The sequence below is a fragment of the Jatropha curcas genome, chromosome 3, assembly GCF_041381405.1.
Source record: "Jatropha curcas cultivar XTBG-Jc1 chromosome 3, XTBG_Jcur_1.0, whole genome shotgun sequence".
Classification (NCBI taxonomy): Eukaryota; Viridiplantae; Streptophyta; class Magnoliopsida; order Malpighiales; family Euphorbiaceae; genus Jatropha; species Jatropha curcas.
The window spans coordinates 13,490,035-13,501,598 of NC_143153.1; the positions used below are offsets into that span (position 1 = coordinate 13,490,035).

The 11,564-nt window shown below is 34.2% G+C and overlaps 1 protein-coding gene across 1 annotated transcript; it reads right to left on the bottom strand.

Moving 5' to 3' along the window:
- Positions 1 to 120: 120 nt before the first annotated feature.
- On the bottom strand, positions 121 to 10,429 carry LOC105646103 (ferrochelatase 2). Its single transcript, XM_012231868.4, has 10 exons — positions 9,917 to 10,429; positions 9,549 to 9,825; positions 9,211 to 9,354; positions 8,598 to 8,699; positions 7,328 to 7,431; positions 7,119 to 7,245; positions 4,858 to 5,010; positions 2,803 to 2,903; positions 2,396 to 2,597; positions 121 to 604 (listed from the first exon to the last, which is right to left on the bottom strand). The coding sequence occupies exons 1-10, from the start codon at positions 9,979 to 9,981 to the stop codon at positions 380 to 382; spliced, it is 1,500 nt and encodes a 499-aa protein (XP_012087258.1). The 5' UTR covers positions 9,982 to 10,429; the 3' UTR covers positions 121 to 379.
- Between the last annotated feature and the right edge of the window lie 1,135 nt (positions 10,430 to 11,564).

Genomic DNA, 11,564 nt, shown 5'->3' on the forward strand with positions numbered 1-11,564 from the left:
GAATTTATCCATTTGCAGTGCAAAGATAATACGGTTGGAACTACTAAAGATACCAAACATGGGCATGAATGCCTAACCTTACAGAACAAGTATCATTTAGAGAACATTATACAAGTAATGTGTCAAAACCAGAGAATATTATTCAAATTAACAAAATAATTCTATAAAATATGATTTTCCTCATTTCGTACAGATTTTTTATCCAGACTGTACCTAAATAATATTACCCCAAATCCAATCTGCCAGGATTATGGACAATAATGCCTAAATATCCAGTATGCTCGTAGAGATGCCTCTGCAGTCTGTATTAGTGCATGAGGTTGACATTTCAGCAACAAAATTTACATTTGGTGTGTTTTATATATATACAGGCTATTTGTCAACGAAACAGTGGCAATATTCCCCATTGGTGCAAAAATCCCTCCCCAGTAGTGACTTCAAGAACCAGTAGAACAAGAACTGCCAGCATTGCAGCTCTTCCATTCCATGTTTCTGCACTTCTTGTCCAACCCCATTCCCACACAACCACAGGTGGTGGTAATTCCCTGCGCTTCGAATCATATGCGGCCAACAACTCCTCCACACTACCAAGCGGAACTAAAGACTGCATAGATTCGGAAACCACTAATCAGATATGCAGAGAAAAAAAAGCATTTCTAACATGATTTCGTCAAGATTAACGAGAGCAGGGAAAAAACACTATTATTTATAAGTTGGCCGAAGTGTACACTTCAGATGTATCAGAATAATAGTTTCAATCAGAAACAAACAGCTCCTAATCCACACTCCAACTAGAATGAGAAACCTCCTCCAATAATTTAGAAAACCCGTATCATGCAATTAGATTTCTTTCTATAACCAACTTCAGAAAAGCACATTAACTATTGCTCTGAGTATCATCAATGACTTCTGTTCTCTCCGTATTGAAAGCATAGGATATTCCCCTCCTACTATCTACAGTGACTTACCACTTGAAAAAGTAAAGTTGAGAGTATAGTAACAAACAGGCAGCCCGGAGAACAAAGAAGCAGAAAATTAGAGGAAAGAAGTACAGTAAGCACATTTCAAGTTCAGTATCAAACTACTTTTCTACATAGATAGTAGGGTGCTCTCTGTATAGGCACCACGCCAAACAAAAGCATGGAAATAAACAAAAAAGGGATGCATAAAATCCCTCTCTCTACTGATATGATGTCTGTATAGTTGGGTTTTCTATTCCTTTGCATAACTAGATGAGAATTAAGCTTCTTAATTATCTTCTTGCCCTTAACTACGTTGTCATACCTAGACCAGCCTGGTCCATCAGATGAGAAATGCAGGAATCACCAAGCAGGCTATATAGTCAAAGTGAAACCTATTGACTAAAGTCAAGACAATCAAGATTAGACTGGCTTGGACACATTTTATGCATTTCACCCAATTCCAGTTGAACCTTGATTTAATCCCAATAAAACTCTAATCCTTGACCCTCAAATGCTTTCTCAGCTGGTTTTGAAAACATTGGTCCCTCAATGTTCATGAATGAGTTGTAAATGCTCATTATTAAATTCTTTAACCGAAAGTTTTGATTAGTCTTTTCCAATAGTTGAATTCGAGCTTCAAATACACTTCATGAATTATATTAAAAGAACATATTTACAACTATGGATGCTCATATTTCAGTACCATTAAGGCTGAACAGAATTAGACTAGGCCCAAAAGTTACATGCAACCAAGAACAAGGAAAATAATAATTGAATAAAGAAGCACCTAGTACTAGTGTCACACCAGATTATTTGGCCAATAACAGTAGTAGAACACCATAAGAGTGGTCATGTATCTTTTTGCTTGATTTTACATAAGACTAAATATCTGCAATATGAGGAAAAAAATGTGCCATGCAGTACCTATTCAAGTCAAATAGTTGTGCAAGCAGTAATAACATAATAATAACTCAGGCAATGCTTGGGAAGAGAATTACCACCTATCCCATTCATAATTCCACAACTAGAAAATAGGCTAGATAAGGATTCTCAGGAAAATATCAGTGAAATTAATACATTTTCTTATTTTGTTAACTGAACTGCAAAATTGTATGAAGAATCTCTTGTTCATTTTTATCCCAATGAAATACATGTATGTCTGCACCCATACTCACATACAAGAGAGAGAGAGAGAGAGAGAGAGAGAGATGCATGATGAACAACAGACACATGTAGGTACAGCAAAATTTAACATGCATGAACATGCACACATCCATATGCCCTCACATAAAAAGCTTGTGTGTGCCTAGGCAGCAGGCACAAATAACATATTCTATAATGTCCCATGAGCATCAGAACTACATGGTGGTAACCCAAAAACAGCAAAATACTCATTTCAGTTGTAAAAATGCTATGAAAGCTAGCATGATTACCTGTCGAGCTTCAAGATTTGAAACTGCCATAGCCCCAACATATGGAAGAGACTCGATCACAGCATCTGCCAAATCTGAAATGAAGGTCGGCTCACATCCTAGTGCAGGGACACGTCCCCATTTTTCTATGCCAGACTTAAGAGCCAACTCTTTATACTCAACATCAATTTCTTCAAGAGTTTCAATATGCTCGCTAACAAAGCTGTGAATCAGACATCAAAGTTTAAGAAACTTGCTTCAGTTTCTATATGCTAAACCAACACATTGAGTTATCAATGAACTGACTTAAATAGAGGCATACAGTTATTTTCAATTAGAAAAAAAAAAAAAAAAAAAAAAAAAAAAAAAAAAAAAAAGAAGAGAACAAATCATCACATAAACATATGATCATTGACAAAATTAAATACCTAATTGGGACAGCAAGAAGATTCTTCACCCCTTTTCTGCCAAGATCAATAATTGTCTCATCAGTATAGGGCTTTAACCATTCCACAGGTCCAACTCTACTCTGTAAAAGTATTCAGATTGTATCAAGTGACTAATTACAGAAGTAACAGGAAAGACCCATGAGAAGAGAGAGGAAGGAGGAAAATATAGTGAAAAGCTTAGTGTCCATATGTTACCATTGTTGGGGAGGAAGGAGGAAAATACAGTGAAAAGCTTAGTGTCCACATGCTACCATCATTGGTAACTATATCACCATAATCTAACCAATTAAAGAAAAGCAAAAAAGGTCTCATTTTTTCAGAATTCGTCCTCAAAATTCAAAAATCAACTCAGCAAGATTTCAGATGCCATCATATGATGCCTCAGCCACATTACTTTTTTTTTTTATCATAGTGAATATCAAGGCTCATGAACTTCAAATTTATATTTTCAACCTGAACTACGATTCAGTTATGAAAACTCCATTCAAAACTCCTCCCCGAGTATGTCTTGTATCCCTTTCTCTATAATCTCTCAGTCTACATGATGTTTCCAGCACTTGGATATGGCAAGCATAGTTGCTCATATCCAAATAAAACATGTTCCTGGCACAATATAGACTGTTGAATATCCTGTTTTAGAAATTCAGCTTGTCCAACACTGCAAAAACAATTTTATATTTATATTTCCACACAAAGCCAGTTTCATAACTGAGCACTCCTCATATCAAGCCATGGTGGAATTGCTACAGAAGAAATGCTGTATGGTCTTACACTTCATGGTTAAATAAATCTTAAATGTATATATATGTGTGTACATGTGTGTCTGTGTTTTTTCTCTTAAGTTTCTGTTAATTAATGAAAGGTACTGCAATTTCCAAGATTTTATAAAGAATAGTTCGGTAATTTTAAGAGTGCATTGAACCCTCAATAAAAGAATAAACCTTAAATGTCTGCTTGATATAATTTGTTAATCATGATAACCCAATGTTAATCATGTCACTTATCTTGATATAATTTGTGTGACCTTTGTAACTTTAATTGCTTCGAGCAACTAACCATTAATTTGACTTTTGGATAAGCTGGGTATTTGGGCATATTAAGCTTGATGCTTATGCTTTGAGCAACTTATTTGGTAACCATTAATTTGACTTTTAGATAAGCTGGGTATTTGGGCATATTAAGCTTGAAGCACTAAGCTTGGCTTGAGTTTATTAAAATTTAATTGAGCTGAATTCCAGCTCACCAAAAATATTACGAGCCAAGCTTCAGCTTTTCCAAGTTGGGCCCAATTCAGCTGTATTTGCAACCTTAGGTATCTCATCATGAGCACAACCTGACAAATACCCTACTTCTATGGAGAAGCCTTATTGAGAAAAATATGAGAGATATCTAAAACCTTGTTTGGAAAAATAGCAGATGGGGAAGAATAAATAAGGGAAGAAAAAGGAGAGCAACTTTTGCGTAAAAGAAATATTAATACTTAATTTACAATTATATCTTACATGGATTAAGAAAAAATGAAAAGGAAAGATAGGCCAAAGATTGATGTATGGGTAATTTGACAATTGAAGCACTAAAACAATGCCCATTACCATGCTTTTCACACCCATTCAGGGGTTTGCCCAAAGTGGGACTTGGTGAAAATTTTCAGCCACTTTTTCCTTTACCCTGTTTCCCAAACTAGGGGTGTGCAAACTACTGACTGAACCGAACCGACTCATTTCGGTTCGGTTCAGTCAGCTATTCAAGAGAGATTTGGCTTGTCAGTCTATCCAAACAAGGATGAAAACCTTGCCCCTTTATCTACCCTAACTCTCATCCACTCCCTCACAAAGGGTAATATTCTTTAGTCCTAACCATTATAGCCTCATCAGTGGTTTGTATGCTATAAATGCTAATCATGTTAGTCTATTGGTCAATAAATATTGAGAAAATATTAGTCAATAGATATTTGTATGCTATAAATATTGAGAAAATATTAGTTAATAAATTAAATGTGAAAATCTGTGAATAAGATTATTGGGGCTTTACTACCTGATAGGCAAGAGTGAATGAATTAGTGATCTTTCTCTTCTCTAATTCTTCCATTATCAGATCCACACATTCCTCCATCTCTGCTTTGTAAGGATCACCAGCCTCTTCGACATATGCAAGTGGCACTCCATGAGCACTGAAAAATATCACAACCTACAGCAGAGATTCTCCATTATACACTGCCAGAAATAGCACGAAACAAAGCAATTTCAAAGCTTAAATCCTAAGCTTAAGAAAGAAAATATATTAAAGCACCAAGAAACAATTGAATAGGCATGATCAAAAAGAGCAAGGTGCCTTTAGGGTACTAAGACAAGTAATGCCTTAGGTGCTTCCTAAGTAAGACAAGGGACTATTTTTGACATCTAACCTAGAAGTAATTGAAGCATCAATCACTAAGCATAACAGTTCATCAATATTTTCATTCAAAAAGCAGAATCCAAGTTATCACATATGCATCATGATTAGAATACTGTTTTACTAACTTTTCTCGAGTGATATAACATTCTCTTGCTGTTCATTTCTACTAATCCACCTCCATTTCATCCTTTTCTGCTAGTATTTCGTGCTAAGAAAAGATAAGAAAAGGTATAGATCCTGCTCCTTTTCTTTTTACAATTGATATCTCATGCATAGGAACAACTGCCTCTCAAGCCCGTGTGAGCGAAGTTTTTAAACAGTAAAATAGAACATATAGGCATCAAGAGAACAAGGAGATCGCACTTGAATAAGTGCTAAACTAGGCAACCCAGATGAAGTTACATCACCTTAACTTAGATTAGATGCTTGGTATCAACCCAATCACATGCATGAGCACCTAAGCAGGCAGCCAGTTTACCTTTGACAGAACTGAGATCACACATGTATGTGCATATGTTATATACAGTATATTGTTCAATTATCAGTGACATTTAACTTATTCTGTCCAATGAGAAAACTTAGTCCTTCATACCTTTTATCCTGCAAATTCACCTTAGTTTAAATTACCAGCTAAAAGTTAAATTCAATTCATTTTATGAATACATTAAGTTAAAAATTATTACCATCTAAACAGTTTTAAAGACTACCAAACCGATTTGAGTAATATATAGTAAATTTGTTACATAGAGTCCAATAATCTAATGAGTATCTAGACCACGCCCATTTCCAAATCTTCACAAGTTTCTCCCACTAATTTGCATTTTATCATGTTCGACATTCATATACAAGTCTCAGTATCCTTATCTGACATAAATACTTCAGTAAACTAAAGAGACTACGCAACCATAAGCATTTGCGTTTACTAAGCAGAGGAGTTAGGTAATGTGCAACAGTTGTTAGAACGATTATAATGCCTATAATGCAAGGACTAGTGCAAATTTTCAGCGATAAAAGAAATAAAACAGTAGAGAACAAACAAGAATAGGACTAGAAGCAAAGCATACAGCTCCTACAGGAAATCAACCTAGGTAGGGCAGCAAGGTAAAATGTAGGCTCTCAACAAGCTCTGAGGCCCAAGATTATCATCTTCTTGTGGTGCTTTAATAAGCTACTTATTCACTCAACTCTTTTCTGTTTCCTTTGACAAGGGATATAAGAAGAAAGAGCCAATGATGCAAGGGAAAAAAAGAAAAGAAACCTATCCTAGTCCATTTTCAACTTCAGAAGTAATATGAGAACACCCCATGAGCATTGTCTTCGGTAGTTTTTCTTCAATAAGCCACTTATTCACTTTTGCTTTTCTCGTCTTTTCATTTACTTACACAACGCATAATTACGAGTGAAGTGGAGGAAAAGAGATCATTTCTTATCTTGTTTAGCATCTTATTTTCTCAAGAAGGGGAAGGGAAAGGGGAAGGAAGTTTAATCATTCCGCTTCAAGGAGTTGAAATTTATTACACTGAAATTCAGGGTTTAAACAAAAATATTTTCATTTGTATCACTATAATCCTATTCCCTTCCTTCCCCCCTCATCCAAACAAAATAAAATTAGTTCTTATTCTTTGCTTTATGATTATTATTTTTTAATTATACAAAAATTTTAAATATTTCCCATCCCTTCCTCTCCTCTCCTCTCCCTTTCCTTCCTTTTAAAAATCTAACCTTCCCTTCCCTCACTTCCTTTCCCTTTGCTTTCTTGTTATTCAAATAAAAAGAAAGGGACAGCAGCCCAACATGGAACTTTTTCTCAGCTCTGAGGAAGAGAAAAAGAAAGCAATAAAGGATCTACAGAAGCAGATTTAATAAACAAGATGATATGAATGCACTCAAAGAGGCAGTACCTTCTCAGGACAGTCAAATTTTTCTAATTCCTTTTCAATTAGATCTGCCATGGCTTTTATGTATCCTTCACGCTGGTACCAGGATGGTATCACAGTGTGCTGCATGTTGACAAGATATTCATCTTCCCTGGTGAACCGTCAGAAAATGTTAAATTCCAAGAATTTTCAAAACCTCATATACTTTAATATTGCATGCGCTTTATTCCCACCGAAATATACTCTCCAAGAGACGAAGGCTAGAACCACTAGTTGATATTGAGAACTGTGGATAAAGAGGAAGAACAACAAGCTTTCTGATTCCATCTCTTTTTATCTAACAACCAAACAGAAACTCAGTAATTAGATTCATAAATCTTCATTCAAACTCCGAGTTAAGGTATTGACAGATGGAGCAATTGAAAGCTTTTTTATTGCTAATGCAACCTAATGCATAACAACACAAATTAATTTTTTACTGATAAAATAACTAATAAAGGAGAAATAACGAAAAGAAGCCACGAAATTCATTCATAACCGTAAATGCAACCTGATGCAAAATTCAATTAAATAACACAAGCATGTGTTATATCCAAAGAAATGCCAAAAATTTGAACATGGAAGAATGCCAGACACAAGCCACTTTTTGTAAGTTGAAAAACTTTTTTCTGCAGAAACAATGGGCTTAGAAAATTGAGTGCAGCACATAAATCAATTTCTAAATCCATTTAAGTTAAAGTAATGGTTCAGAGTTTTCTAACAATTAAACAGCAAGAAAACATGTTGTATGGTGAATTTCAAACCTGTTTCAAGCATCGACGTTAATGTAACAGCAGTTGATTCATGGCAATAAGTTTCAAGGGAAAAATTAATTCATCTTGACAAAGGATGGTAATTATGTAAGCCACTTTTAGTAGAGTAGTAGAGGTCCAAACTAAGTTATGGCAACACTTCAATTCACTCTTATGTATCCTTCTATAACACTTATTAGAAAAGGGAATGGGTATTTGAGATTGCCACCTAGAAAAAGTCATGGGAATTTGAGTATGATACTCCGAGTTACAAGGTAAATCAGACATAATTTGAGCCTACCCATAACAGAAATGTGGCTATGTATCCAACATGAGTACCCAAGTTTGAGTATCATAGAGTAAGTGGCATGAAAAAAAAGTTTATCCATAGTTTCAGAGCAGATGGATAGCACCCAAGATCATTTAAAAGAATTTCTGACATTATTTATCCAATCTGCTGTGGTAGTAAAGCTACACGTAGAGATATGATAGATAATATCATAAGTACCGGCGTGTTATATATTAGAAAGACACTTCATCACTATTATATTTATTCATATATTTGCAATGATAAAGAGAACCTTTGAAATATCACATGCAACATAAGCAACAACAGAATAACAGAACCACAAAATCACCATTTAAATCTCTTCATGAGAGAATTGAGTGTTACCAGTAAATATCAGAATTTAAACTGATGCCAAATGGATACCTGTTCAATGGCTTCTTCAGTAAATGGATGCCAATAACGCATACCAACATACACCTTCGCTGGGACATTCTTTTCCCAAAGGGACTTCCTCAACTCCTCAGCCTGGGTGAAAAAGGAGAAATTTTTAGGGAAACTTTTGTGTATGAATCGGTAAGCCTTCCGACCAGCAAATGCAATATACTTATGTTTATTACATAGGCTCAATACACAATTCACCCAAGTAAGATCTTGTGGCACCCTCAACTTTCATTTTAACCTATTAAATACTTCAACTTATAAAATTTCACATATTAAACGCTTTAATTGACCTAATGAGTACCTCCAACTTATAAAATTAGATCAATTAAGCACTTATCGGATAGTTGAAAATTGTGAACATTATAATTCCAAAAATTGTACTAACCACATATTAAATCAATATTTTACATATAAAAGTTCAAAAAACCTTACTACAAAAAGTGAAGTTCAAGATGCCACAAGGTCGATTTTAAAGTTCAGGGTGCCACAAGGTTTTTCGATTATACCTTAGGGATTAAATTACTATTTGGCCTTGATACGTATGAACATCCAAATAATTGAATAACAATTTAAGCAGAAAAACGAAAACACATGCCTGTGCATCAGTTATCTGCCGCAGAGGCGAACCACCACCAATTGAAGCATAACCTTCTTTGCTCTTGGGTGCCCTTACAGTAGATATGAATTTTGCCAACGGCTTTTGTAGAAACCGAAACAACCTTGGCAGCCTTATAATGTCCTGAGGTATTAGGTGAAAAATAGACAAAATGAAATCTGAAGCTCATGAAAACAGACAAAAGGGTATGCATTTTGTATACGTATATTCTGCTAAAACATGTCTCTAAAGTCCATTTACAAAACCCATGTGCCAAATACGAAATTAAATTACAGAACTGGTTCTAAAAACAAATGCAAAAGCAAGAGCATTTTTACCGGATCAGCGAAAAGGTTGAAGAGGAAAGGCTGCACATCTTCGAGAGTCTCAGGACCTCCAAGATTAAGCAACAAAACTCCAATCTTCTCATCACCAATAAGAGGTGAAGTAGACACATTTTGAGATTTAGAAGTCACTACCGCTCCCAAAGGCAACATACATTTGCTCGGCTGTAGCTTAGACCATCCCAAAGGATTATTACTATTATTATTACATTTTGAGAGATTAGAGAAACAACAAATCCTTTGAGAGGTGCGAACTGCCTGCGGCAACAGCCTATGGAAAGGAAATAACAAACAGAATAAATTTCGAAAGATTTAGATATTACTCTTTCAGAATAAAAAGATCAAAGACATCAGAAACTTACAGGGGAAACTTAGAATTGCGAGAAGCAGAAGGAGTTGGTGTAACGTTAATTGCTCCAATATTCATTTGGGTTTTGATTGTTTGAGACTGTTCTACGGAAAATTTAAGACAGAGACAACCAGCAACTTCTTTTTTCAAATACAAACCTTAAAAAGTTCCCTTTTTCTTCTTCTTTAGTTGCTTTTCTTGTTTCCAATTTGAGAACCAAAAAAAGAATCAGAATGAACTAGCAGATTAACTTAGTTTTGTAATGAAATAGAAATGGAATTCGAGGGAGAAGAAGGTCTTCTCTTCTGCCTTTGTTTTGATGAGAAAGAGAACGCAGTAGCTAGTAGAGTAGAATGTTTCCTCCTCACATTTGGGTAAAATAGTGACTGTGTGGAGCGGAGAGCGACTTATTAGTTATCACAAACTGAGAAAGACAACCATTTATTACTCCCTTTATTCATATCTCCTCTGTGGCAAATATCATTCATTTCTTTCCTCGTTTACTGTCCACCCTTCTTCCAATTTTGTAAGGATAAAAAATATATAAACATAGAAGACAATTGGGCCTGTTTTCCGCTTACCATTTTCGACTGGTTAATAGGAAACGCAGTGGCAACAAGGAGTGGCTTCTAACTTAAGCCATTTAAAAAAAAATTCATTTCTTTTAAGAATTATATTTTGAAATATTAATTATTACTGATATATTCATATTATTTAATGATTAACAATATTATTCTCATAAAAAATAACTTTATAACAATTTAATAAAGGAAAAAAAATGTTCAAATCCATGAGGATTGACCTAATTAACTACTTCCATAATATAATCCTTCCATAAACAATGAGCCTAGTTTTTTGTCAGTCAAACAGATAAAGTGCAGTCAAAAGTTAGAGATAAAAATTAAAAAAAAAATGTCCTCAATGACAAACAATACTAAAATCAAGTTTAATATGATCATCAAAATAAGGCTGCACGTCCGAGGAGTTGGCTCGGGTTGATTGATTTAAAATACTTGTCCCATATATGCAAATCAATGATTTTCGATCCGATCCAACTCAACCCATTAAACGCGTGAATCCATCAGTTATAAATGGTTGGATTGGATACGGATTTAACGTAAATTTATGGGTCAAATAAATAATAATATTATTATTATTATTTTTAAGTAAAATATAACACTTTAAGAGGATTAGTAAAAAAATTAAATATACTTAAAATATTAATAACAATAATTTTCACAAAATACAAGTATATTTCAATGATAATATTAAAAATTAAATTTCTTATTGTATTCATTTTTATAATCATCATAATCATAATCAACAATGAAAAATTAAATTTCTTAAAAAAAAGGCACTAAAATAAAAAATAAAAAAAACTCAGTAACATAATTATATAATATGTTTAATTTAAATTGCAATCTACACTATATACAAAAGTGGGAATAGAGGAAATAATGAGATTTTCGATAGCGCTCTTAATGAAATTAAGGATATCATAAAATAACATTTGTAATACCCAATTAGAAAATTACATTTTATTAGAATATATTCATAAAAATTATTTTTTAAGCCAATCATGTGTTGTCTGATTGCCTTCTCACTTATGCGGAGAGTGAGAGGTCTCGAGTTTGAATCCTCTCGATCACAAGTGTTTTCAC